This window comes from Spinacia oleracea, chromosome 6 (genome assembly GCF_020520425.1).
Source record: "Spinacia oleracea cultivar Varoflay chromosome 6, BTI_SOV_V1, whole genome shotgun sequence".
NCBI classification, from domain to species: domain Eukaryota; kingdom Viridiplantae; phylum Streptophyta; class Magnoliopsida; order Caryophyllales; family Amaranthaceae; genus Spinacia; species Spinacia oleracea.
This window is the reverse complement of record NC_079492.1, coordinates 115,524,909-115,552,266: the sequence shown is the minus strand read 5'-3', so window position 1 is coordinate 115,552,266 and position 27,358 is coordinate 115,524,909. Positions and strand designations below refer to the sequence as shown.

At 36.4% G+C, this 27,358-nt stretch overlaps 4 protein-coding genes across 4 annotated transcripts; 2 read left to right on the top strand and 2 right to left on the bottom strand.

The window, feature by feature from the left end:
• The first annotated feature begins 1,662 nt into the window (after positions 1-1,662).
• LOC110800351 (protein IN2-1 homolog B) lies at positions 1,663-4,028 on the top strand. The gene is made up of 10 exons (XM_022005664.2): positions 1,663-1,745; positions 1,937-2,011; positions 2,099-2,159; positions 2,609-2,695; positions 2,781-2,879; positions 2,973-3,078; positions 3,168-3,250; positions 3,387-3,494; positions 3,601-3,681; positions 3,798-4,028. The coding sequence occupies exons 1-10, from the start codon at positions 1,735-1,737 to the stop codon at positions 3,807-3,809; spliced, it is 723 nt and encodes a 240-aa protein (XP_021861356.1). The 5' UTR covers positions 1,663-1,734; the 3' UTR covers positions 3,810-4,028.
• Positions 4,029-4,738: 710 nt separating this feature from the next.
• Positions 4,739-7,261, top strand: LOC110800350 (uncharacterized). Its single transcript, XM_022005663.2, has 3 exons — positions 4,739-5,855; positions 6,281-6,826; positions 6,927-7,261. Exons 1-3 carry the CDS (start codon positions 4,965-4,967, stop codon positions 7,026-7,028), a joined length of 1,539 nt encoding a protein of 512 aa, XP_021861355.2. The 5' UTR covers positions 4,739-4,964; the 3' UTR covers positions 7,029-7,261.
• Positions 7,262-7,403: 142 nt separating this feature from the next.
• LOC130464226 (uncharacterized) lies at positions 7,404-8,788 on the bottom strand. The gene is made up of 2 exons (XM_056833693.1): positions 8,240-8,788; positions 7,404-7,829 (listed from the first exon to the last, which is right to left on the bottom strand). Exons 1-2 carry the CDS (start codon positions 8,616-8,618, stop codon positions 7,654-7,656), a joined length of 555 nt encoding a protein of 184 aa, XP_056689671.1. The 5' UTR covers positions 8,619-8,788; the 3' UTR covers positions 7,404-7,653.
• Positions 8,789-9,156: 368 nt separating this feature from the next.
• On the bottom strand, positions 9,157-17,823 carry LOC110800355 (uncharacterized). Its single transcript, XM_022005668.2, has 7 exons — positions 15,855-17,823; positions 15,571-15,760; positions 11,440-11,543; positions 11,244-11,346; positions 10,792-11,093; positions 9,920-10,225; positions 9,157-9,800 (listed from the first exon to the last, which is right to left on the bottom strand). Exons 1-7 carry the CDS (start codon positions 17,394-17,396, stop codon positions 9,387-9,389), a joined length of 2,961 nt encoding a protein of 986 aa, XP_021861360.1. The 5' UTR covers positions 17,397-17,823; the 3' UTR covers positions 9,157-9,386.
• Between the last annotated feature and the right edge of the window lie 9,535 nt (positions 17,824-27,358).

The following is a 27,358-nucleotide window of genomic DNA, read 5'->3' as shown; positions in this document are numbered from 1 at the left end:
TACAAGTATACAACTACGTTACTACGTAAAATCTTTAACTTTATGAAGTAGTATTCAAATTTAGTTCATTTGATTATTTATTTTACACATGCACTTTGAATTTAATTATACTTTTGCATATAACCTTTTTACTTTCACGATTTCCTAATATCACAAGTCTTTTATTTAGTTATTATTAAAATAGTAGGAAAATGTAAAGAACAAAAAGAGACGGAAGGAATAGTTGTGATTGTCTTATACTTTTGTATTTCGTACTTAGTATTGATAGATTATGCAAGGTAAAACCGCACTACAAAAATTTGTATCTTTTATGACAACCTAATAACGACGGGTAAAAATCCCGTCGTAAAAGGGCTTTTGTGACGGGGATAACAACTTAACAAAGACGGGATCAACCGTCGCTAATGTCTTTTACGACGGGTTAACGACGGCCACCTTTTATGACGGGTTCGCGACGGAAAATCCCGTCATTAATCAACAATTATTAACCTTTAGTGACGGGATTTCTTGTCGTTAATAGTACAATTTCTTGTAGTGCCGGTTATAAATAGAAATTAGATATATATAGTGCATGATGTGGAATAGATGCAGAGACAATGAAGATAACAAAAGAAGATGGTGCATTATGTAGGAAGTACTACATAATGTGAAAAGAAAATAGTTGCAAATTCAAGAAATAAAAGTATATATCCAACCAGTTCAGTAAATATCTCTACTATTAAAAGCAATTCTTCATAATTTTGGTATGCACGTAAAATATTTACCATACTGTTACTAAAATTTAATTGTTAAAAAATGTTTTTAACGTAACAGTTTTGAAAATGTTCGCAAGCAACGACGTGCACAAAAACTAGTAGTATAATAATACAAGTTCTAGAAGGAAAAAAAAAACTATGAATACTTAGCTTCATTTTGCGGTATACGGAGTACCAAAGAAAATCAAATAACGCTATAAAAAAAATCAAAGAACAGTCGTGATTTAATTTCTTAGTCAAAAATATGAGATTTCATACTACTTGGTACTTGGTATTTAATAAAAAACAAGGCAAATTTGTTAAAAAGGACCTTTTATAACCCAAATTTTGCGAGAAAGGACCTTATATAATTTTTTTTGTGAAATAACACCTTAATGTAAATTTTTTTGCGAGAAAGGACCTTATATAATTTATTTTTTGTGAAATCACACGTTAATGTAATTTTTTTTTGCGAAAGACAACCAAAAGTAAATTTCCGGCATTGACTGAGCTTTTCCGGCCATTGACTTGCACGTGAGAAGCACGTGTGGCATTATTTTGCTTATCACACCCAATTTTCCTCCAAAATTCTAAGCTTCAAAACCTAAAATTGAAAAAAAAAACCGAAATAAAATCAAGTTTGAAAATTCAAGAGTCGGGAAAATCATTGTCTTTAGCTAACGTAAGCCACACGTGCTGCTCACGTGCAAGTTAATGGCCGGAAAAGCTCAGTCAATGCTAGAAACTTTCCTTAGGTCCTTTCTCGCAAAAAAAATTACTTTAAGGTGTGTTTTCACAAAAAAAATTATATAAGGTCCTTTCTTGCAAAATTTGACTTATAAAAGGTCCTTTTTGGCAAATTTGCCAAAAAACAATGGTGGTCAAAGTTTGATCAGAATTTGTAGTATAAGAAGGGGCCTATAATTGGAATCATTTCCATATTCTGTAATCGAATTTCATAAAAAAAATCTCAAGTTCAATTTCATCATCAAATTAATCAATGGCCACACAGTAATATTAATAACCTTCAATTTTGACTTATTTTAATTTCTATGAATAATTCTCCTTTTTCTGTTGTTTAATTTTATGATTTATGTTTATAATTTTATGTACGATCCTGCTAACGAAGGCCTTTGAGTTCTAGATAAGAAAATATATTTACATGTTGGTTTTTATATCATGCCCTTTTGTACAATTTTCAGGGAAATTCAAGAAGTTCTTCCACCATTCTTAACTTCCAACTCTGACCCACCTGCTGTCTTCGATGGAACAACAAGGTACATATATACTTGTTCATCTTTTAACAATACAAATAAAATTGTATGATTTCTTAATTTTAATCTTATTGTTTTTGGATTTAATAGGTTGTACACAACCTACTATTGCCCTTTTGCCCAACGTGCCTGGTTAGCCCGAAATTACAAGGTTTGGCATCACAAACTTTACCAGTTGGATTCACCGCCTTTCTCGGCATCTAATCTCTTTTGTCAACTTTTGCTTCTTTTTTTTTTTGACATAGGAGTCAACTTTTGCTTTAGTAGTAGTTCTTATCGGCTAACTTAAATAGTAAAATCTTTCAAGTTTGAACGATGTCGCCAAATTTGAAAAGTATATGCAACTATTAGCCATTACGCCTCCTCTTAGAAACTAGGGATTTTCAGTTAATTTCGTTTTTAATCTGTTTTGTCAATTTTTGCATTGGTAGGAATTAACATTTGCTAGCTTAATTGGTAAAATCTTTGAAGTTTGAACGATATTGTTTGAAAAGTATATGCAACTATTAGTCATTACGCCTCCTCTTAGGAAGCGAGGATTTCCAGTTAATTTCGTGCATTGAAACTAACTTTAATTTAACATTACATGGATCTTTTCAGGGATTACATGATACAATGGAATTAGTTCCCATTGATCTAGATGATAGGCCAACTTGGTACAAAGAGATGGTGTACCCAGCTAACAAGGTGATTATTCCATTTAGTTGAGAAGATATTTGCTTGAATTGGTCAAATTGAGTATTTGTTTTCTGAATCATAGATTTGGTTACAGGTACCAGCATTAGAACACAAGAAGAAGATAATCGGAGAGAGTCTGGACTTGATCAGATACATTGATGCCAACTTTGAAGGACCATCACTTTTCCCTGATGTAATAAATAAAGTCTCTTTATATATATTTCCTAATTAATAAAGTCTAATCTGGATAAATATTTGGTCTGACATTTGAAAGTTGTGCCTGCAGGATCCTGCTAAGAAAGAATATACAGATGAGTTGTTTGTGTACAGTGACAAATGGAACCCTACTCTTTTCTTCTACCTCAGAGGAACTCGTTCAGAGGATGAAATGAGTAAGAATAAAAAATATAAAAACTTAGCTTAGTCATTGGTTTATTGCTTTTGATTTGTAAGTGAGTAATATTGTGCATTTCAATTCTAGGGACTTGTTTCGACAAGTTGGAAGAGTGTTTTTTAAAGTACAATCACGAAGGGCCTTTCCTGCTTGGTGCCCAGTTTAGCGCGGTCAGTCACACTTATTCATTCATATATTGCATAGATTGATAGAGTATTATTAATTAGTTAAGAATGACAGTTGTTCTGCTGATATGATGTTTCACTGACAAATTCAATACTAATTTGCTGCTATCTATGTGATCAGGCTGATGTTGTGTATGCTCCATTTGTACAAAGATACTATCCATTATTTATAGATTTGCACAAGTATGATATCACACAAGGGAGGCCCAAGCTCGCAGCCTGGCTTAAGGTACGTATATTGCACGAGATCTTGTAACTGTTGTCTGTAATATCATATTATATATATGTAAGGAATGCATAAACATTATTTATACCTATAAATTTAAATGGTGCAGGCACTGGATAGTGTTGAGGCCTTCCGACAAACCAAATGGGATGATGAGCTCAACATAAAGATCTACAAGAGGCGTAACCTGGTAAGCTAACTAAACTTACTTTAAATTCAAGGCATATATGATATATATTATATATATAGCAAGCTGAGTTATTTGCCTAGCCCACTTACTTGATCTTCAATCTATTTATGGCACAGGGGATTGTCTAAGTCTGATGCTACTTGTTCGCGCATACCAGCTCAAATTCTTCCTCAGAAATTCCTACTGTTCTATAAAACTTGCTCTTCAATAAACAACTTATATATCTAGTCTTTTGCATTTGTACCAATTGTTAGACTTGCTACTTTAATTCTGTAATATAACAGGATTTGGTTTGTAAATTGTAATAATGTTTTCAACTTTATAATTACAGTATTTATATCCGTAAATATATGTTCATTCTATCCTAAATGGAGCCTAAGACACAAACATACGATGCAACTTCAAGAAATGAACCTTAGGGTCGCCGGTTGCATTGTAATTAATGAGCTAATATGAAATATAAATCAACATCAAATATATTGATTCACATATGATTTTATCCTGTTTTCTTAAATTAACCCAATTCAAGAAATGAATTAAATGCTACTTTGAAGTAGTTATATGCAAGCGTGGATGAGAAATAAATTATTCTTACATATCAGGATATAATTAAGATAATCAAGGCTACCATTATATATCCCCTCCACAAAATTATAAGGCTCCCGGCCTATAATGGTAACATATGTAGTACTCTGTACTCTGTACAAGAGAATGTTATTTTATCTCTTTTATAATATTTCATGTGGAAAATTATAAAGGTTTTTCTCATTTTTCATTTTAGTTGTTCCATTAATTAGATATCTTGATCACCGTATATTTATATGGAGGGATTTATTTGAAGAATATACAAGTACATACTTTTGTTAATTTCCATGCTCTTTTGTTACATTACCTTTTAAACATCTCATGAATTAGTACAAATTTACGAGTGTAGTAAAGTTGTAAAAATAAGGAAAAAAAAATTCCAATGTTGCAAATTAAATAAAAATAACAGATTGGAAATAAAAAGGGTAAAAGAATATTAAAAAAAAGCATACAGAAGTGGTAAAATTGAGCACCCCACAGATTGAGATGGCAAAAGGAGAAAGAATAGGGCCATCGTTGTTCAACAACTAACTCCTCCAATCTCCTGTGTTTCCTCTCATCTCATCTCATCTGTTTGCAGATTGAACTCGATCAATTAGGCCATGGCAACCTAAACAAATTCGACTAAAAAATCAAATCAAATTATTCTTAGTAATATTAGGAAGAGGATTAACATCTTAATTAAGGGGGGAGCACCAATGATTAAGCTAGCATCTTGGATTATCATCATAACATCAGCCATTTGTTTCTTGTATACTTTCAACCAAATCGTGTATCACCACCCTGAATGTCCTACAACCACCGCCATTTATAACATCTCCACCCTTGGAAACTTAGAGACATCCCTCTCTTTCTCTAATTACTCAACCTTACATAACAATTACAATAATAATAATGATAGTAGTTCTCCCCCTCCTCCTGACATGTCAGAGGAATATGATCAACGATCAACTTCATTGAAACACATCGGATCACAAGATGAAGAAGAAGAAGCAACACAGCTGAAACACATTGTGTTTGGGATCGCAGCCTCTTCGTTTTTGTGGGATAAAAGAAAGGAATACATCAAACATTGGTGGAGGCCTAATCAAACCAGAGGAGTTGTTTGGCTTGATGACAAAGTTAAAACCTACAAGAATGAGAAACTCCCTGAAATTCGAATATCTGGTGACACCACTAAGTTCAGGTATACCAATAGACTTGGAAGCAGATCTGCATTGAGGATTTCAAGGGTGGTATCAGAGACCCTTAATCTGGGTTTGAAGGATGTCAGGTGGTTTGTTATGGGAGATGATGATACCGTTTTTGTTGTTGATAATGTTGTTAGGATCTTAGAGAAATATGATCATAATCAATACTATTACATTGGGAGTAACTCTGAAAGTCATGTCCAGAATATTATATTCTCTTATGCTATGGCTTATGGAGGTGGTGGTTTTGCCATCAGCTATCCTCTTGCTAAGGAATTAGCCAAAATGCAGGATCGCTGCATCCAACGTTATCCTGCTTTGTATGGTAGTGATGATAGGATTCAAGCTTGTATGGCCGAGTTAGGAGTCCCTCTTACTAAAGAACACGGTTTTCATCAGGTACGTCACTACGTCTATCATATCTTTCGCCAGCTTTATAACTTAAAATGCATATCATTACTGTTATAGACCTGGAGTTCTCTACTACTTTCATTCACGTTTAATACTTGGAATTGTCATTAAGTTCTTAGCTAGGTATAATTCTTTATCATGTTTGCACACAGTATATCTTAAAGTCTAAAACAAACAAAAGGCTAGTTCTATCCACATAGATCTCGTTACATTCACAAGGCAAATATATGCACATAATGTATGACAGTACTACTAAGTACATATATAGAACCAGACATTTGACTATTGGAGTTGAACTGGAAATAATGCAATAAGGAAAATATATCATATATGCACATATGTTATGTATGGTAGTACTAGTGAGTTAACAGACAAGAAAAATAAAAAGTTGTGATGGTAATTGTTAAATGCAGTATGATGTGTATGGAGACCTATTGGGGCTGCTAGCAGCGCATCCAGTGACACCATTAGTATCAATCCACCACCTTGACGTGGTGGAGCCAATATTTCCAGGTATGACACGACCCCAAGCAATCCGTCACCTGTTTGAGTCGGTCAACCAGGATTCAGCTAGTATAATGCAGCAATCAATATGCTATGACAAGAACAGACTCTGGTCTGTCAGTGTTTCCTGGGGCTATGTAGTTCAGGTTATTAGAGGAGTAGTCTCTCCAAGAGAACTGGAAATGCCAACTCGAACTTTTTTGAATTGGTACAAGAGAGCTGATTACACAGGATATTCCTTCAATACCAGACCAGTCACCAGGCACCCTTGTCAGTCTCCCTACATTTTCTATATGAGCCGAACAAGGTATGATCGTGGCAGTAAGCAAACAATTGGAATCTACCGCGCTCATGACAGGTATAAGCACCCTTACTGCCGCTGGAAGATGGAAAACCCCGAAAAAATTGACTCCGTTGTGGTTCTTAAGAGGCCAGATAACCTCCGTTGGCAAAAGGTATGTCAAACTTAGAAATATCCATCCTTTATTTGCCTATTCTTGTCAACTACAGAACAACAATATATGACTAGTTGTTTCTTTTCTTATTTTGTGGCAGTCACCCAGGAGGGATTGTTGCAGAGTAGTAAAATCAAAGAAGCGGTCAGTGTTATACGTAGGGGTCGGCAGTTGTCGCATTGGTGAGGTAAGTGAACTGTAATACCTAATCCAGTTCCTAACACACAAAAGAGGTGGAGTATCCAAACAAAAGGGATCTATTTTGGAGACACACAAAAGTAAATCAAGACTACCAGAAAGAACCCACAAACCCATCAAGGCACACAACAGTCAAAAGTGAATTTGCAATTCAAATTCAGAAATTTTCAAAGCATACCATGTAACATTTTGAATCCTTTAACACTTACAACCATAGCCAACTTCTTCTCTCAAGTATTTTTTATGTCTCAAGCAAAAATTGATTGAAATGTAAGTTCTACATATGGAACAATTATCGCCATATAGCTAATGTGTCTTATACTGAAAAGTGAGAGACAAAACTAGTACGCCATAACGTACATGGGGACAGTCTAATATATGAGTAAAGAACGCAAACTAATACTTCTGTAGCACATCACACAGATGAGAAGAGTGTACACTTCACTTCAATTGCTGATGTTGCTCATGAAAATGCACCATCACCCGCCTTATCAGCCTACTTATTACTCCATCCTAGAGTTTCGTATTATTGTAACTAAAAGCTAAAACAGTAAAAAGAAAATGAAAAATGTTTGAAGCTAAGTGCACATTACACAGACCAGAAGAGTGCACACTTCCGTTACAGCTGTTCATGAAGATGCCGCCTTATCGACCATCGACATGATGAGCTCAATGTTGGGATTCGGCGAAGTAGCAACAGCCAAAACAGTCTGACGGCTCAAAGTAAGGTCGGTCTCATTCAGAGCAAAAGGCCATAGATTAGAGGAATGTTCTATGAACCTGCCATCCTTGATTGCCAAATTCACTGCATCAACCCAGATAATATTATACTTGTCAGATTTTGCTGGAACCAAACGACTAAACAGATAGAATGACAACATATCACCAGAACCAATCAACTAAATAATCTAGATCCTAATTTAGAACTCAGGCAATATAGAAGATGAGTGCGCAAAAATTACCCATTATTGATTTCTTTCCGTTTTTGTTATCAAAATCAATGCGAATTCTGAATTACCACTCCAAATTTAACCCAGAAAAAAAGAACTAGATGATTGAGCTAGAACAGGAAAAACTAACAATTAACAGAGATAGAAAACTATGTGATGAACAAAAAATTAACAAACAATCAAGAGAAGAAAAAAGAGATGAATTCTTCAAGAAAACCCAGAAAAAACAGCGCAATAAATTTCCAAGAAAGAACGACGAAGGTACCTGGGGAAGAGAACCACCAGAGAAGGATTACACAGAGTATGACGATTATAGGACAAGCATGGAGAAGCCGAGGAGACCCGAAAAGACGACGAAACCGAAAACCCAGGTGTTGGTGGTGGGGGTGGGGGTTGCAGGAGGGAGGAAGAGTGGTGGGGTTGGTATCAAGGTTGGGGTTATTAGGATGTAACCTTCTTCTAGGAGGAGTATTAGGCAGCTGCGGAGTCTGAAACTGGGATAACAATGGCGAGTGATGTTCCTCTGTTTCTTGAGGACGAAGAAGACAAGCCTCCAGATCATGCATATGGATGATATGCTCCCCTTTTGATTCCTCTAAACCTCTTGAGGATAAACTCCCTCCTCTCTGATCATTCCTTTCCATGGCTTCCCTTTTTACCAATTTAGAGAGAGAAATAAGCTGTTTTTAGAGAGATAAAATGGAGTTAATTCTGTTAATTTCAAGAAGGCAGAGAGTTGAGAAATGGAGAGAGAAGGGTGAATATATAGTGAGAGATGAAGAGAGAGCAAAGCTGGGTTAGTTAGACTGGGTTTCAGTTCGTTACATTTCACAACTGATTTTTGGCGGGAAAAAGTATTTCCTCGTATATTTCAGTAGAAGTCAGTTTCTGAAACAGAATTACTGAGTTACCCTTTCGGTAGAATATTTTTTGATTGATATACGTAATGTTACCGGAATCCATTTCTAATGATTCTTCCCTCAAACACCATCACTTGGATATTGGCACTACGACAAAATTATGCAATTTATTTTAAAAAATAACCGTGTCGGACATTTGAATACATACCCATGTCCGGTATGAACATACGAGTCCAGATAACAATGGGATATATATAAAAGGAATTTTTGAATCCGCTTCCCAAATCAAACTAACGAAAAATCCATCAAAATGGATCAAAGATGAGAAAAGAGTTGATAAATGGCTGTCTTTCACGAAACCGTAAATATTTTTGACAAAAACTTTACGAGAAAAAGTGAACCAAGTAATTACAAAACTTCAAAACCTTGAATAAAATTCTCAGCTACACTAGTACAAATTCTATTTCCATCTTTAGTGTCACCTACATTTGAAATATGACTTGTTTCTCCAATGCAAGACAGTGCTAGGAAGAAGAGGTTTCAGTGTGTTTCCTAATCTCCCTTCCTCCGTTTCCTATGTCTACCACTACTGCTATCATCCTTCTTCCTTTTCCTGCGCCTATCATCATCAGAGCTTGACGAACTTGAATCAGATTCAGCAGAGGATGATGACCCCGAGCCTGATGAACTTGAATCAGAATCAGAACCAGAACCAGAACCAGAACCAGATCCAGACTCATCTTCTGACTCTGGTTTCTGTTGTTGCATTATCATTCGTGGCATGTTCTTAAGGTACTCCCTCAGATTCTCAGTTATTCCTCCAAGCCCTATGGACGTAAAGAAGTTGATAGCAAACCGTGTGTTTCTAGGATTATCTTTGGGAAATATTGAATCGAAGGATTCCTGCATTGTAGGGTCATTCAGTTTTTCATTGAGCAACCGGATACCAAGGTGCTCCGACAATTCCTGCATTAATGGTTTAACAATAACCAAATTAGGTAATGAAGCAAAAGTATATCCATAGAGAACAAAATAAAGTTTTATCATGTTTATAAGATACAAGATACAGCAAAAGCCCAGATTACCTGGAAAAGGATTTTGATGAAGATACGCGATGAAGAAGTCGTATCCTCCTCTGTCAAACGTATATAAGCTAACACGTGCCAAGGGAGAGCATCAGTGCCTAGCAAGTGAGCAAAAAACTTGGCTACATTTCGCAGCTTGTTTGTCTCAAGTCTATGTATCATGGAGTACTGCTGAACAAAGCACTTATCAAAATTCTCCTGATACACTCTGTTGAGCATACAAAACCTTTGGCCTAACAGACCATAATATCTGAGATATGTCCTCTCCTGGCTGCAGCACTCCAATAACATTATATTCAACTCCATCTGCAGTGACAATTTCAGATGAGTTCACATAATAACCAGTTACAAACAGCACAAAAACAATAAAATCAGCATAAAGAAAAAAGCAGTGCTACACAAACAAATAAAACCGGCATAAAGGCAAAGAAATAATTACTCCACTATATATTTTACAAAGTTTCGTATTACATGTGAGAAGGTTACAAATAAAACCGGCATAAAATCAGAGTAAATTTTACCGACAATCTTCAGAACTACAACTAAAGGGAGATTCCAGAAAATACAAACTGCATAAACAAATTAACATGCATCATTGACGTTCTGAACAGCAAAAGGTATACATCAGAGCCATGGTAGGATAATAACTGAAGGATTGCCTAGTATTTCTGAAAGAGTTCAAAAATATTCAGATTAAATTTACAGAAAACATGTAAAACATTGAAAGGGTGCAAAGAAAAGAATCTTCCAAACTACAAGAGAAACAATTTTCAAATCAAGCCCCATGTGCACAGTCTGATGCACTTCAAGAACAGAATTTAACGCAACAAGAAAAGCTGTTAGAGAACTCGAAAAGAGAAGAATTGCTCTACCTCTTGCCCGGGCTCAAGTTTGATTTTCAGCAATTTGTGGCCAGCTTCTTCAAAATCTACACTGGACATAATTGTTAAATATATAGTTCTTCGGAGATTTATAAGGTTGGTTTCTGTTTCATCTTTTATCTGCATTTGCTGCTCTTCATCGTCTTCGTCGTCTTCATCATCGTCCTCATCATCATCATCAGAACCAGCATCAGAACCATCCTCGTCCTCTGACTCGTCTCCTAGTATCGATTTCTTCAACTCTTCATATCTTCTCTCGTTTTCCGTGAAATTAGGGTCTTGCTTGAAAATGTCTGAAATAGCATATAGATTAGATAAAGTACTACAAATTACTTACCCCAAATGCTAGTTGGTACTCACTATAATCCGAGATAGTACATGCAAAGAATTACTCATTAGATAAAGTAATAAATAATTCAAGTATGAGAGAATAGTTCAAGTACCAAGACCAGTCTCAGGATTTATCTCATCTTCCAGTGACACCTCATGCGTGAGCTGATCTTCTGGATCCACAAGATCCAGTTCAGGCCGGACAGCTGGATGTCCCTGCAGATCCAAATAACCCCAGAAGTCATTACTCCAGCAATACTGAGAATTAAATAAGTAAATAAGCTATCATAAGTAAAATATAGCACCAACCTGGAATTTAGCTTTTCTAATGGCAAACAGGCCTTCAATCAAAAATTGGACCCTTTTGTCGATTTCTCCTTCGTGAAGAATCCCTCGAAAACGTTCGAAGATGCCTGATATTTCACACAGATGAATGAGAAGGGACAATGTGAGCACCAGAGAAACTTTGGCAAAGGCAAACAAAGTAATTGAAAAGTCAAACCCCTGAGAGATCGCATAATTACAAAATATACTTACTAAACTATGATTTTGGGCTTTTTTACCACTTCAATCAAACAATTCAAGCGTTCATCTGACTTAATATACCAACATACATACTAGTCAATTACACTAAATAAGCATCAAAAGAGGAATGCATCACCTTCAAACTTGGGTACTCAGATACTCAATCCACTCAAATTCTTATAGGTATTTACTTTAAGATGGTCAATTTTACTACAAAGCTAAAGTCTGATACTCCGTTAATTAGCACTTCGATCAAACTTAGGAAAATTTCAAGAGAAGTTATTGCAACCTTCTCACATGCGATACGAAACTTTGTAAAATAAGATATTGAGCTTTGAGAAGTTAAGGTACTTAAACTTGCCAAAATATAATACAAAAACACCAATAATTCAAAAAAATTGGAGCTCATTTTTCTCTCTACCTCCTCTAACACAACTGGCCTAAGCCGTCTAACAGAGTAACAGAGGAAAACAGTTATTACACAAATTCTTATTTACAATGGTTGTACAATAAATATTGTACATCAAAGTAAAAGTTAACTCAAAATGTCTAAAAGTTAAACTTATATATGTAAAAGTTATCCATTTTTTAATGATAAATTTTTTCATTTTAATAAAAATCATTTCTTCAAAATCACTAATAATGTATAAAATTAATCATTTAACTCTTTAGAATGTATATCTATCAACATTTTTTTTACTAATATAAAAGTTAATCAAAACTAGGTTAAAGTTACAAAAAAATAGGTAAAAGTTATCTTGGTGTACAATAAATTTATTGTACACCTAGTACGCGCAAGACCTTTTGCAATTATTATGGTATGTTTGGAAACTAGAATTTCATTTGAAATTCTGGATTTGGCCCAATTCACTTATTTGGAATCAACCCTTTAACAAAATAAGTCAACTTTTAAGAATTTGAAATTCTAACTCAAATGCTTTCATTTCAAAAAATTTAACCTCATGTTTTACATCTCTCATCTCGAGATCTCTTGAAATCAATGACCATTTTCTCCATATTCCTCAAATCCCAACAACTCATTTTCTCTCTCCTTTCCCAAACTACCACTCCTCAAACACCACTTATCCACCCTTCTCACCCCTTTTGAAATTAACCACCGCTTTCACAACGACCAGCTCAACCTCCAACTTCACGTCGACCACCTCCATAACCAATTCACCTCTGTAACAGCCTCCACCCTCACGAACACGACCGCTTGATCTTTGACCATCTACTCTGTCGCAGCGGAATCCACGACGGTCACCTCCATCTCTCCTAGTTTAGGATGTTTCTATATTTGCGAAATTTGCATCAATTATCCTAAAATCATCACCAATTCCCTCCATGTCAAAACCCTTTATGATCTTCAATAATGAAAATGGAGAAAATTTTACACTCCTCCACACCATAACAGCCATATCTTTCTGGTAATTTCTCCCTCTTTCTCTCCTGTTCTTCACATTGGAGTTCACCAATGGCTGCCAATTGAATCTTTCAATCAAATTAATCACATACGTTTATTTTTATTCTCAACAAAGTTGATGTTTGGAAGAAAATCATCTTGCAAGGAGCAAATGATTTGTATGTTGAAACAAGGGAAATCAAATTGTTCATGTATCAATACAAATCAGTTGACATTTTTTGTTGTTTTTTTCAATCAAATTTTACATGGATTCATGTTTGGAAAAAAATCATCTTGCAAGGAGCAAATGATTTGTATGTCGAAACAAGGGAAATCAAATTGTTGATGTATCATACAAATCAGTTGACTTTTTGTTGTTGTTGTTTTTTTCTTAAAGGATTTTTGTTGTTAGTAGCTGGTATAGTTATTAAATTGGATCACACAAGAAATAAACGGTTCAAGTATTCAATTCTGAAATTGGAATTCCATTATTTCCAAACAACACATAGTGGATTTAAAATGATGAATTATAATTCTTACTTTTTGCCAATACAAGAATTTGGAATCGAATGTTCGTATTTGAATTCCCAGAATCTGACTCATTTTAATGAAATGTTTGTATTCAAACACAACCTTATGTAATCTATACTATTATTAGCGCTCGATGGAAATACATGTGATGCCGCCACATGTGGTTATTAGTTAGCAAATTACGTGACGCAAAGTCACTGCTACACATTGATAAACAATGTTTCTTTACAAAAAAACAAAGAAATGTTAATATCAATGGTTGAATACATAACCTCATGTGTTATAAAGTAGAACTCTAACGATCACTCCAATAACACAAGTCATGATAGTAATATCATTACACATTATAAGTCATACAGTCATACTTATTGTTTAAAAGTTTAATATTCCACTTATACAAATTAGTATTTTCTTATGAATACTAAAGTGTACTTTTATTTTATTTTTTTCTTTTACAATTATAGAGAGCTAAAAGGAATTGAAATTATGAAAAACAATGGAACATTTTTTTCCCAATTAAGCCAAAAAATTGTTGGATACAAAATATTTTGTACTCCCTCCATTCTTGAATTCTAGTCCCTTTTGAAATCTAAGACAATATAGGTACACTTGTCACATGAATCTAACCCATGTGGGTATAAGAGAGAAATAATTAAGGGATTTAATGGGGATAAAGATTTATTTGGGAGTAAACAAGTGGGTCATTTTATTTAGGAGGGTATAATGGGGAAAAATGTTGGACAAACAAGGAAAGATTTCAAAAGGGACTAATAAAGAAAAACAACTCAATACGAAAAGAGGACTAATAAGTGAGTATATGACTTTATATGTTTATCAGTTTATGTACCATTATTGTAAGAACTTCTTATAATTGGAGAATTGAAAAGTTGTTTTTTCACTAATCAAATAAACTACACTAAAATTTAATTTTCATTAACCAAAATTTATATTCAATCACACTTATATAATACAGAATAATACAAATTTTAAAGTAAACCGAATAAAATATTTGTATCGAACTATTGTAATAATATTAATCTCAAAGTTCGGACTTTTTTCTTAATTTTTATAAAGATTAGTCTCAAATTACATACGACGACTCGGGACATAGCCCGGTCCAGTAACTAGTTTCATCATAAACAAAAAACAGAATCAAAGTTATCAGTAACTACCAAAAACCATACCACAATCAATCTACCAATAATGGGATAGTCTTATCATCTTACTTTCTTTTTTAATTGTTCCACTTTGACTTTCACTTTTGCCAATACACAACTTTGACCAATAATATCTTAATTAGTAAAAAAGTATATTTTAAAGTATACATTGGAGACAAATCCAATTAAAAAAGTACTATACAAAAGTTAGTTTATACATACACAAATAAGAACAAGAAACAATCAAATATTTTATGCTAACTATAACTAACTTATGTTGTTGAAAAGAATTGTTAATGGTTACTTTACCCCCCCCAAAAAAAAAGTCAATCAGAAAAGGGGAAGGTAAAAATTACATAGGGTGTGCTTTATGTGTGGCGAATATAACCACTAATGATAGAGCATAGACCAATGCAAAGGCATGTCCATACATTAATCCACATTTTCACACTTACAAAAAAATTATATAAGACGGTCTTATGTATAGGATCAACTTATTACCAAATAGTTATATTCTTGATCAAACAGTTACGCATAGGAATCAAATACTCCGTAGTTATGTTCTATTAATTATATTTCCAACAAATAACTATAGTTTCTAATCAAATAGTTATAGCTTTTATTCTAATAGTTACATTTTGCCATCATATATTTATGTTTTCTAATGCATAGAGCTTTAAAAGTATGAAGACTTAAAGATAGCAGCTTTGAAATTCGAATTTTAACAAACAAAAAAAAGCAAAATGGATGGATACAGAAGGATCAATCATATTTAAAAGACTGGAAATCAAACAGCAGTGTTAGGAGGGTGACAAGTGAACTCACCATGCAAAGCCTTGGGACAGAGGTCCTGAAGAACAGAGCCACATTCTTTGACAAAATCAACCGCAACTTCAACGCTGTCATCAGTAGGCTGCTCCAACAGAATGGTGAGCAACTCCAAAGCAACAAGCTCATGAGCGACTTGCTGGTTCACGAGATGTGCTATGAATTTAACAGCAGCCATTAGTTGAGGCTGTAGATAGATTTCAGCAGATTAGAACTCTATAAATGAGCAATGAAAATGATTAAAAACTGGGTATTGGAAAAGAGGAAATGGTCATACATACCTTATCATTGCGCTTGTAAGCTCTCTTTAGCTGCAAAATAATCCTTTTCAAAAGAAGTTCCCCAATTTCAGGGAACTTAGTATTGACCACAGCAACCAGTGCAGAAAACACATCAGTAAACCCTGGTGATGCCATCTGGGACTTCATGCATGATCGACAAAACAGACCCCTTCCCCGGATCAGATTCTCACCAAGCAATTCTGGGATTATGTTCTTGATATTAATGGCATTCACTTTGTTTACCAACCCATTGATACTCTTCCTAAGGGCATCCCATGTCAAACGCTGATACTCCATGCTGCTTTTGTCGTCAATCTCTTTCATCATTCGAGCCAACTTAAATGGTGGAATATACACTCCCCCAGTCCTCCCAAGGGTAGCAAGATCACCACCTGGATTGCCAATTTCTGTGGTAGTCTGTGTTTGTGGCTTTGCAGGTTCTTCTCCTTTCCCATCTCTGCCCTCTTTCTTCAATTCAGAATCTTTCTCATTCCTATCTCTCTTTGATCTTATTTCTCCTTCCTCAAGATCACGTCTTTGTTTCCTCTCTCTCTGATCACTCCTTCGATTACTATGCCTCTTCCTACGCCCATCAGAATCCGAAGAATCATCCGAGTCATATCGGTGCTTTCTCCTCTCTCTTTCCCGTCGGCGCCTTTCTCTATCCCGTCGCCTATCCTCCTCACCAGAACTTTCTGAATCACTCGCTCGACGCTCAATCCTGCTGTTTCTTTCATCCCTTCTTCTACCATGCCTGCCCTCGATAAGTCTCTCTTTTCCATCTTCTTCTTTGTCATCTGACCTCTTCTTATGATGTTCCTTTTCTCGTCTCTCACCTTTCTTCTTGTACCTCTCTTCGCCAGAACTCCCTGAATCGTTCTCTGGATGCCCATTCTTCTTCCCATCACCAGCTTCTTCCTCATCCAACCTTTTCCTAGGTTTCTCCTGCTCTCGTTTCCCACTTCTCTTCATGTCCCTCTCTTCACCAGAACTCTCAGATCCGTTCTCTCGTTGCCCATTCTTCTCCCTGTTATCTCTTCTCTTCCTATTCCCCCCATCATCATCTTCTTCCTCGTCCAAATTCTTCACAGGTTGCTCCTTCTCTTGCCTCTCACTTCTCTTCCTATCCTGCTCTTTACCAGAGCTCTCTGAATCACTCACACCACGCTCATTCCTATTCCCATCTCGGTCTGCCTCAAACCTTCTCCTCGGTTGCTCCTGCACCCGCTCTCGCCTCTCACCACCTCTCCACCTCCCCGTATCCTTTTCTCTCACATCCCTCTCACTGGTACGCCTATCATTCCGACGTCGTGGCTCCAAATCAGAAGAATCGCTCCTATTCCCACCAGAATTCTCGGAATCACTCCGTCGACGATCCCCACCTCTCTTCTTAACATCCATTCTCTCATTGTCCCTTTCCTCAGAAAATTTCCCCTTCCCATCTTCCTCCTTCTCCTCCCTCTCCCGCCTATCACTTCCTCTCCTTCTCGCCCTATCTTTTTCCGTGTCATCCCTCCTCGAACCACTCTTGAAATTTTCCATTTTGATTTGTTCGACAAAACCCTAGTATTTTCAAATCTCAAATTTCATAATACCACCACCAGACACCAGATTCCAGATTCAAAAAAATCGAAATTTGTATTGTAATAGTTAAAATTTACACTAACCTAAATGGAATTTGCAGACAATCAATCGAAAAAACCTCGCTAATTGATGGAAACCCAAGAAGAAATCATAAAATTTTGCTAACTTCTCTAAATCCAGAAATCAAGGGTGTCGGATTACTACTTACCGAATAAAATCGGCACTTCGCCCAAGTGAGTTCAACTCCGACGCCGGGACGAGAGAGAGTCTGAGCGAAGAGGGGAGTGCGAGGGCTTTAGGTTTAGCTGGTGTGTTATGGTAATTTACGAATTACGATAGGGTGGATTTGGAGGACTTGCAATTTGGTGAATCAGAAATAATCAGGCAATATTTCCCAAACGGATTTTGTCTTTCTAAGCAAATTTTTAGGCCTGAATTTGTTTATCACTGTCGATTTTTAATTTTTACCGACTACGTATAGGTAAAGATGGATGTGGGCCGGGTCGGGCTTCGTACCGGGGCCACGCCAGACCCATGTTGTTTCGTGACGTGCCGGGCCGAAAAATTAAAAATAAGGCCCTGGCCCGGCCCAAGCCCGCGTGCTTTCGTGCCGGGCCGGGCCGTCATGCCTAAGGCTAATTTGACTAAATTTAACGTGCTTTGTCGTGCCGGGTCGAGTCGTACCGTGCTTTGTCGTGCTTTTTCCAAAAAATTAAGGCCCAGGTCCGGCCCACGGCCCACGACTTCGTGCCCGTGTCGGGCCGTGCTTTTTGCTTGCTCGTGCCGGACCGTGCTTTTTTCGTGTCGGGTCGGGTTTCGGGCCGGGCCGGCCCACAGCCATCTTTACGTATAGGAGTAGTATACCACACTTTCGATTCTTTTATTTTTATTTTTATTTTATTTTTCTGTTTAGCGCCATGAACACGAATCTAATAAGGTGTATATATATAGTTAAAACTTCAATATTTACTGAATTATTAGAGCGATTTCCTTCAATATTGCACAAAGATACGTTAATTCCCAAAATACGTTACTTTTCTTATTAATTCCCACCATACCGTCCACGTCAGCGTATTGAACCGGTTCTTTTTTTTTTAAATAATCAGCGCAAAACCGCTAACTCAGAAAGCGGTTTGTATAGGTTAACCGCTATCTGAGATAGCGGTTTTCTATTAATGAACCGCCATCTCAGATGGCGGTTTAGTCTCAAAGCATACACCCTTCCAGGCGCAAATTCAAACTACGAAAATCAAAAAAAAAAAACCCCCGCTTTTTTCTCTTTCTCTCTCCGGAGCACCGTTCCTCCCTGTCTTCTTAGCGTCACCGCCGGCTCCCGTGCTGCCGGCCGCCGATCTTCTTCATCACCCTTCCTCCGGCCGTCACAGCCACCACAGCCAGCGCAGCCACAGCTAGCCTTCGCTCCTCATTCTCACCCTTCCCCCTTCGCTCCTCGGTTGCGGGAATTGTTCCTCAGCCTTCGCCGGCCGTCGGATTTTTTCCTCACCACCACCCGCTGTCGTGAAATTGAGTCACCACCACAGCCGTCGAGTTTCGACCTCACCACCACCGGCCGTCGGTGCTTCTACCGGTAAAGCCCTAATTTTTTTTTGAATTAATATATTCGTAGCTTATTAATAATTCAGTAGAAATCGTTCCTATGTTTAGGTTTTCTTGATGATGTTATATGAAGATCATGCTTAGGTTTGGTCGATGGTTTATGATCATGATTCCATGAATTGCCATGAACTGCATTTTTTTTTTATTGTTAATGTATTTCTAACCGCTAATTGAGATAGCGATGTTATTAATCTTATTAATTTAAAATGATTATCCTTTGATTTTTAATTTTTGTATTGGTTATCGTTTAAAAGTGCTCTTAAAAGTCTGATCTTTGATTCGTTTTTAGCTCTTGAGTTTTTCAATTTGGAATTTTAGTCGTCAATTTCTCAGAAACAATTGAATTGAAATCAGATTATGCCCCAAATTATGGATTCGTATTATTAATCATATTATTTTTTGTTTAGAATATGGAGTTGCCAGACTATCCTATTTATTGTCATTGTGGAGGGGAAATTTTGCAAAGTAGCGGTGATGTTACATATAAAGGAGGAGAGCGAAAATTTGGGTTTATCAATTGTCAAATGAGTTTCGACCTCACCACCACCACCTTCTCCACGCCCTCCACCACCACCTTCTACACGCCCTCCACCTCTTACTCCTCCTGCATCTCCGCCAGCATCACAAGTTATTTCATCTCCTCCTTTGCAGCTTCTCACTTACCGGCGACAAAAGGATTGCTCTCTTAGTCAACGTCCCGAGCCAATTGCCGAGGAGGATGAGTCCTCATTTTCATCGTCCGAGCATGCAAAGAAACAACGTAGAACTTAGATTTGAGCTACATTAGAAATTTTGTGTAATCTTTTGTTCTTTTTGCTAGTATTGGAACTTTTGGAACTTTTAGAAACTCATGTGTCATTATTGGAACGATTTTTGGAACGATTGAACTTTTGGAAATTTTTTGTTTGCACTTTTCTATTTTGTTGCATAAGTGTTATGGTTTGGTTGGTTGGTATGATTTGTGGAGGTTGTTGGAGTTGGATTATAGACGTTGGAGTTGGATTATAGACGTTGTTGGAGATCTTGGAGTTGTTTATAGGTTGTTGGAGTTGGACTATTTGGCAGGAAGATCTCAGCCCATTTTCTGGCTAAACACTGGAAACTGCAAGCTTGGATGCAGGGTGCATTATGAACCGCTATCTTAGATAGCGGTTTGGTTTGAACTAAACCGTTATCTCAGAATGCGGTTAAGTATCATAAACCGCATTCTGAGATAGCGGTTTAGTTCTAAACCAAACCGCTATCTCATATAGCGGTTTAGTGTTGAACCGGAAAAAAAAATTAGTTTTCTCTCTCCCTTGCTGACGTGGACGGTATGGTGGGAATTAACAAGAAAAGTAACGTATTTTGGGAATTAATGTATCTTTGTGCAATATTGACGGAAATCGCTCGAATTATTAAAGCGTCACCTAGGAAATCATTAAAATTCGGCAATGAGAAAAGATCATTCTAATTTAACTTTAGAATTAAAAAAATCGATTGCAACATCAGTAAATACTAACGAATTTGATAGAAGATTTTGAATAAATTTAAAAATGCAAAAATTATATGTTCTTATAAGAATTGAACTTTAGTACAAATAAGTTTGGAATAAAATTTGTTCTATTGGACTTATTTTGTATAACTTATCTGAACTTATTTTATGTGAAAAAAAACTTATTTTGTTTGAAATAATTTATTTTATCTAAACTTATTTAAACTTATTTGAACTTATTTTGTGTGAAATAAGTCGAACATAAGTCAAACATAATAAAGCAAACATTGCTATGTGTGTTTATAAGACAATAAACCTCTTTGTGTTATTGTGTATTGAGTATATAAATCCATGAGGTGATTGTCAAACTTACTTCCACCAAACCAAACACTACTCCGTATGTTTTACTTAAGGGCTCGTTCGGTATCACATACTATCAGTTTTCAGTTTTTGGTTTTAAAAGTCTTATGATTTAGATTAAAACATGAACTAATAAATAGTCATACTTATAGTATTTATGCTGATATTGAAAACTGACAACAAAAAACTCGAAACTACTTTTTGTGGTTTTCATATTTTGGTTTAGTTTTGTAAAAAACAGAAACTGGAAACCAAAAACGATATTGAACAGGACCTAAGCTTTTGTTTTTTTATTTACGTTTTTTTAGATTAGTTTTCTTTCGTGATTGATTTAATCTGTTCTTATAATATTTTGTTTTGTTGGGTGAGTTTCTTTTATTTCATAGTAGTAAGTCGTATTTTGACTGGATTGAGTAAGGTAGTTATTTTTCTTTTGAACACAGGTCAATGTACAAACTTTATCATTTTTTTTAAATACGGAGTAATTAATATTTTCTTTACTGCTTCATAATAATGTGAAGAAAATATGTCCTTGCACCAAATTTGCATTTAATGCAAAATCTAATAAATACCGTTCAGCTTAATTAAACAAGTTAATTATTCGGTGAGATCAAGTGAGCGGAATGCCTAGTTGGAGGAAATGAGCATCTTGGACCAACAACTGGCCCCACAAACCACCACTAGTTATCCCAGCGCATTTTGTCCTCACTCACACATGGGCTTCCTAAAAGAAAGATGCACCTTGGTGATATAAGTAGTACATTAGAATACTCCCCCGCTAGGCGACTAATCTGAGATCATAAATCCACATAATCAGTACATAGTCGCAGGGTCGCTCTGATACCATTTGTAACACCCCAACCCTTAATTAGGGGAGGAGCCCATTGTCACGAAATGAGCATCTTGGACCAACAACTGGCCCCACAGACCATCACTAGTTTTTCCGGCGCATTTTATCCTCACTCATACGCACCCCGGAAAACTTCTCAGGAGGTCACCCATCCTAAGAATACTCCCGGCCAAGCACGCTTAACTGTGGAGTTTCTTAGCACATGGGTTTCCTAACAGAAAGATGCACCTTGGTGATATAAGTAGTACATTGAATCCTTTTTAAAGAAAAGCAGGGGGATTACAGAACTCGTCAGGTCACACAAATAGTATGTGAACGGGTCAAGTGTTAAAGTAAATATATTATATCCAAGTAAATACTCTAATAGTGTAGACACCTACTTTTGTCCCCATTCCCGAAAGGGAAAGGTTCGATGATGAAAACATAAATCTCCACTTGACAACGCATCTCCTATAAAATAACGAATCTCAATCACCCTTCTCGTTTCACCCGAAACCTGCTATTTATAGAAAACTGCTATTTATGGAAACCTGCTAAAAATAGTAACTGCCGAAAAGGATAGCTTCTAAAAGTGGCAAGTCATAAAAGATAGAAACCTGTCGGAATTAGGTGTTGCACTCCAACATAAATCCTAAATGAGATAGAAAACTGCGAGAATCCTATTCCTAATATGATTCGGAAATAAGAGTTACGTATTAATTAAAATCCTAACGAGCCTAGAGTTCGTAACGGGCCCAGACGCATTCCGTCATGAAATTGATACGCACTAAAAGACTCGATTAAGTCTCAAACACTACGGATTTCAGGAATCCGAATCTGACTAAGAAAACAGCCCAGACCCTATTATCAACGCCTGGCTCTAGGCGCCGAAATCTTCGGCGCCCAGGCCTGGGCGCTGGAATTACCTGGGTACGTGTTTTTTCCTAATTCTTTGTGGATTAGAGCTCTGCAATTCTATCTTTCCACAAACTCTTTTCTATAAATATAGCCCAAGTTCGACGTGAAATCACAACACACAATTCATATTCTGAGTATTGACTCCAACCCCTAGCCTAAGCCTCACGCTGCGAAATTGTTCACGCGTTCTGTCGCAATCGATCCATAAATCGAGCAGAACGTATCCTGTCCTATAATTTGAGATTCGTTAAATAAAAAGGAGAAATAGCAAAGTCAAAGTGGTTAGTTTTCTAAGAACCGTGACGCACCTCTCAAGGGTGCGTCGTAATGTGTCCCTTTTCTATGATTTAATTGCTTTCCTCGCCCTTTTTATGAACTGTTAAACTAACTAAATCTGATTGTTCTACCACGCCTAACAAATATAATATTTTTGGGAAATTGGATTATCATGCTAGGTCCCTTAATGCTATTTAAATCAGATAATCGCGATCGATCTAGTATTATATGTTGCATATTGCTAAAATCAACTCAGATTAGTTTAATAGTTAACGCATGTCCCTTCAATTATTTATGCTGAGCTAGTAAGGATATCCTGCCTCTGGAGTTATCGACGAGCGAGTACTCCTCTCGGTAGTTACAGTCCCCCGAACCCTCAATCTCTACCTTGCGGGTGTATGTTGAGAGATCCCCACACCAGGGATCACAAGGGAACCTACGACCGTCGTGGTCAACCATAATTGCACTCCCTTTATGTCACGATAACCGGGTTTTGTCAGTTTTTCTCATTGTCGTTAAAAACTGAATGGCGACTCCTATATTACTAGTCAATTGGGTGTAAACTCACAGGAAATCCAATTACACTTGATTGAATAAAAAGAATCGTCACACCCACGTGGGACAAGGTCACGCATTAGCCTCGTGCTTTTTCGACCCCCTCACAAATAAATGGATATTCAGAAATGATGGATGTTGGTTCAATGGGAGCTAAACAAATAATCAAAAGGCAAAGTCGAGAATATTGCCAGAAACGAAGATATTGCGGGAAACAGAAATATGGTTCGTATCAGAAATATAGATATCGCCGCAATCGGAAATGTTGCCGAAAACGGAAACAAGGTTCGAATCGGAAATATTGTCATAATCGAGAAATATTGCCAGAAACGGAAATATGGTTCTAATCAGAAATATTGTCGAATCGAAAATTTTGCAGGAAATGGAAATATTGTCCGAATCGAAAATATTACCAGAATCGGAAACGCGAAGCTCAATGCATGAGCCAGAAGCACGGGCCAAGGGCCACGTGCATCGCAGCCCATGGATGAGGCAAGCCCACGAGATCGCCGCAAGGCAAGGCCATGGGCGTGCCATGAGCAGCTGTAACACCCCGACAATTCCCTCTTTTCTAAAATAACCTTTTAATATAAAACGTAGAGAATTATCAAGGCATTATCGCCCGTGTGAAAACGTATCGGCTTATTCAGAATTTTGCAGCGGAAAACATAAAACTAACTTTTAGGTTCATAAATAATCTATTACATATTAGGTCCAAACCAATTAACTGAATTAAGGAAATACGAATAGTACGACAAATTTCAAATCCAAGTTAACAAATTAAATCACTTAATGAAACGAATAGAACTACAAGCTCTCTAATCCCGATCCCAATGATGCATCATCTTCAAACCTGTAGATGGTCAACGCTTATTGATCCTTAGAGACTGCTCACCAAAGATGGGTCATCACAGGATCAATAAGGCATAGCCATGATCAACACACACAAACAAGCACGTAATCAGCAAAGCTGAGTACTACATACTAAAACAACAACAATCCTAGCATGATACTATCAAACCAACAACCCTAACATGATACTAATAAATATAAGTAAGGACAGACAAAACATAATAATTTGACGATTATACTTGACTAGACTAAGCTAGGCTTAATAACCATAATATTATTTTAGTTGAAATAGACAATGGACCGAGTTGACCATCCAGAAGTCTTCACTAAGGAAGACGAGGTACGGGCGCGACTCCGTAACCTCAGTGACCTGCGATATCGAGGAACGTTTAAATAAAAATAGGACACGGTGATCAATCCGGTCCCAGAAAAGGCCATGGGCTACCACCATGAACCCCAACTCCTGTTTGTCCGTCACTTCAGACGTGCACAGTCTAAAGCTATTGCTATTCAGTTTCACTTTACATGATTTACAAATTGAGATTCCGTTATGACTCAACCATTACATAAGACAGACAATTCACATTTGTTCACAACTGTTTTTATCTTGGAATTAAGTAAGTGATCATAAAAGCATCAATCAAGACTCATTCCCACTTAACCAACCTTTCCTTTAACCATGAGCAACCCTGTATATGGGCATAAAGTTTCAACTTACTAAACAAGGTCCTCCGCCCTTATAAAGTAGTGAAAAGATAGAAAGGGAACAACAACCAATTGATCCAACCCAATCATATAGAATAATCTAGTGTTCCCAACCAACATGTTTGTATCAAACATCCATACTAACATGTTACAGTTCTTATAGTGCAAAATAAGTTCAATAAGTTTGTCCAACAGTATTAAACATGCACATTCAATATAACCCAGTTCGTCCATAATATCAACATCACCAAGTTCAACAATAATATCAACATAACCAAGTTCAACAACAATTCAACATGGTTTCAACAATTAGCACACATTCCAAGCACACAGGTATGTACGTACCTTGTGTAAACAAAATGCGAGACTACTTTAATAATTCAAAAGTCGCCTAAAGAGAATTCTCCTCCTAAAACAACCAACAAATAATCCCAATCAATTTCTAATCATTGGCAACCATAATAAAACATTCTAAATGCATCCTAAACATATTTAGAACATTCCCCAATATCAAAACTTAAACCTTTGATTTCCTAGCATCATAATTATTGAATTAGTGATTGAAATTCGTTAAAAACTCTTTGCAAACATCGTACTTTAAATTTTCAGCTATATAAACTCGTTTAAAACTTCGCCAAGGCCAATTTAACATGCCTAGTACGTTGAAACAATAATTTTAATAATCCACAAACGTCCTACCATGATTTAAAACCTTAAAATTCATACTTTAAATAATTCAAATTCTTATTTCAATCAAATTATATAATCTGAAAATTAATAATTTAATTATGCAAAACATATAAATATGAAATTAATAATTGAATCATAAAACTATAAATTTAATTCAAGAAAACATAAATTAAATTAATAAAACATAATTAAAACCCTAACTTAAACATTATTAACAAATCTGAAAATTAACTAGTTTATAATATCAAACATAAAATCTGAATTCTAAATATACATCATTAAAACTAATAATTTAAACAATTAAAACATTAATTAATTTATTAAAACATGAATAATAATTTAAATAAATTGAAGGGGAAGAAATAACCAAAAGAGAAGAGAAAGGTTGGCCGGACAGTGGTGGCGCGGCGCTGGGAAGCAGTCCTGGGAAGCCTGTGGTGGCGTGGCTGGCGGCTGCACGGTGGGTGATGGTGGTTGTAGTTGGCGTGAGCAAGGAAACGCACGTAGAGGAGAACGAAAAGGAGTTTTGGCGCTTCGCGAAGGAGAAGGGAGAGGGCCAACGGCCGGTGTTGGTTGGTTGGCGGCAGCGACGGGATGCAGGTGGCTGGTGTCGGCGAGGAAGGTTGCACGCGACGGAGGAGGAGTGTCTGAGGTGGTTGGCCGGCGGCATGAGGGATAGCAGCAAGGAGGGCGGCGATGGCTGAAGCAGTTTGCTTGCTTTTCACGTGAATTGGAGGAGAGGAGAGAATAGGGGTTTTGGTTTTTTTTGTTTTTTTTTAACGTGAAGTTGAATTGTGGGTTGCGAATATGGGTTTTCTTGTTTTGGGCTTTGTCAATTTGGGCTAGGATTAGAATTGAGTTTGTTTGAATCCAAAACCGGTTAAGATTGTTTTCCGAATTCAATCGAACGTGTTTTCGTAATTCGAATTCTTTTCAACATAAAATTCTAAAATTATTTTTGATTTCATAAATCGTTGAAATATTTAGAACGTATAAAAATAAATTACGTTAAATATATATATATATATATATATATATATATATATATATATATATAATTCGTAAATTCTATTTAAAATATAAATAACTATACGTTAAAATATATTAATAAAATTTATAAATTTGCGGGGGATTACAATCTACCCCTCTTAAAAGAAGTTTCGTCCCGAAACTTGACACGACAATTCGCACATTTTTCAAAAGTTTTCAACTTATTCTTACCAGATAAGTACTTTTGCCACTCATATGCACTCTTTTGCCAACTTAAAGTTGCTTGTGTTCTTCATGAACACCTTTTTCTTATACGGAGAATCTATTTACTTTGCACCAACATGTATAAGTTGCTAAAAATGAGCATAAAATGCATAAAAATTGCCATAAAAATAGGTAAAAAGCGCGAATTTCTATCGCATTCTACCCCCTAAAAGAAAACGAGTTACGCCCTCGTAACTCATCCCAGGGAATGACTTTGGATATTTCTACTTCAACGAGTCATGCCCCTAAAGCTATATTTCCACTAAAATCGTAGCAAGTGGGATTTCTACACTTCTTTCCACACAATGCCTCAATAGGTTCCATCTTGAAGCTCGTATAGTAACTATTGTTGCAAGAAATTCAATCACTCTAATTGGTCTTCCCAATTAC

What these genes read in the sequence shown, in the direction of transcription:
- LOC110800350 (XM_022005663.2), top strand. Translation starts at nt 4,965, where the DNA reads ATGATTAAGCTAGCATCTTGGATTATCATCATAACATCAGCCATTTGT. An exon ending in AAGAACACGGTTTTCATCAG is followed by an intron (nt 5,856 to 6,280) that starts GTACGTCACTAC and finishes TGTTAAATGCAG; the next exon opens with TATGATGTGTATGGAGACCT. An exon ending in ATAACCTCCGTTGGCAAAAG is followed by an intron (nt 6,827 to 6,926) that starts GTATGTCAAACT and finishes ATTTTGTGGCAG; the next exon opens with TCACCCAGGAGGGATTGTTG.
- LOC130464226 (XM_056833693.1), bottom strand. Translation starts at nt 8,618, where the DNA reads ATGGAAAGGAATGATCAGAGAGGAGGGAGTTTATCCTCAAGAGGTTTA. An exon ending in CTGGTGGTTCTCTTCCCCAG is followed by an intron (nt 7,830 to 8,239) that starts GTACCTTCGTCG and finishes GGGTTGATGCAG; the next exon opens with TGAATTTGGCAATCAAGGAT.
- LOC110800355 (XM_022005668.2), bottom strand. Translation starts at nt 17,396, where the DNA reads ATGGAAAATTTCAAGAGTGGTTCGAGGAGGGATGACACGGAAAAAGAT. An exon ending in CTTACAAGCGCAATGATAAG is followed by an intron (nt 15,761 to 15,854) that starts GTATGTATGACC and finishes ATCTATCTACAG; the next exon opens with CCTCAACTAATGGCTGCTGT. An exon ending in TCATCAAAATCCTTTTCCAG is followed by an intron (nt 9,801 to 9,919) that starts GTAATCTGGGCT and finishes CCATTAATGCAG; the next exon opens with GAATTGTCGGAGCACCTTGG.
- LOC110800351 (XM_022005664.2), top strand. An exon ending in GACCATCACTTTTCCCTGAT is followed by an intron (nt 2,880 to 2,972) that starts GTAATAAATAAA and finishes TTGTGCCTGCAG; the next exon opens with GATCCTGCTAAGAAAGAATA. An exon ending in AGCTCGCAGCCTGGCTTAAG is followed by an intron (nt 3,495 to 3,600) that starts GTACGTATATTG and finishes TAAATGGTGCAG; the next exon opens with GCACTGGATAGTGTTGAGGC.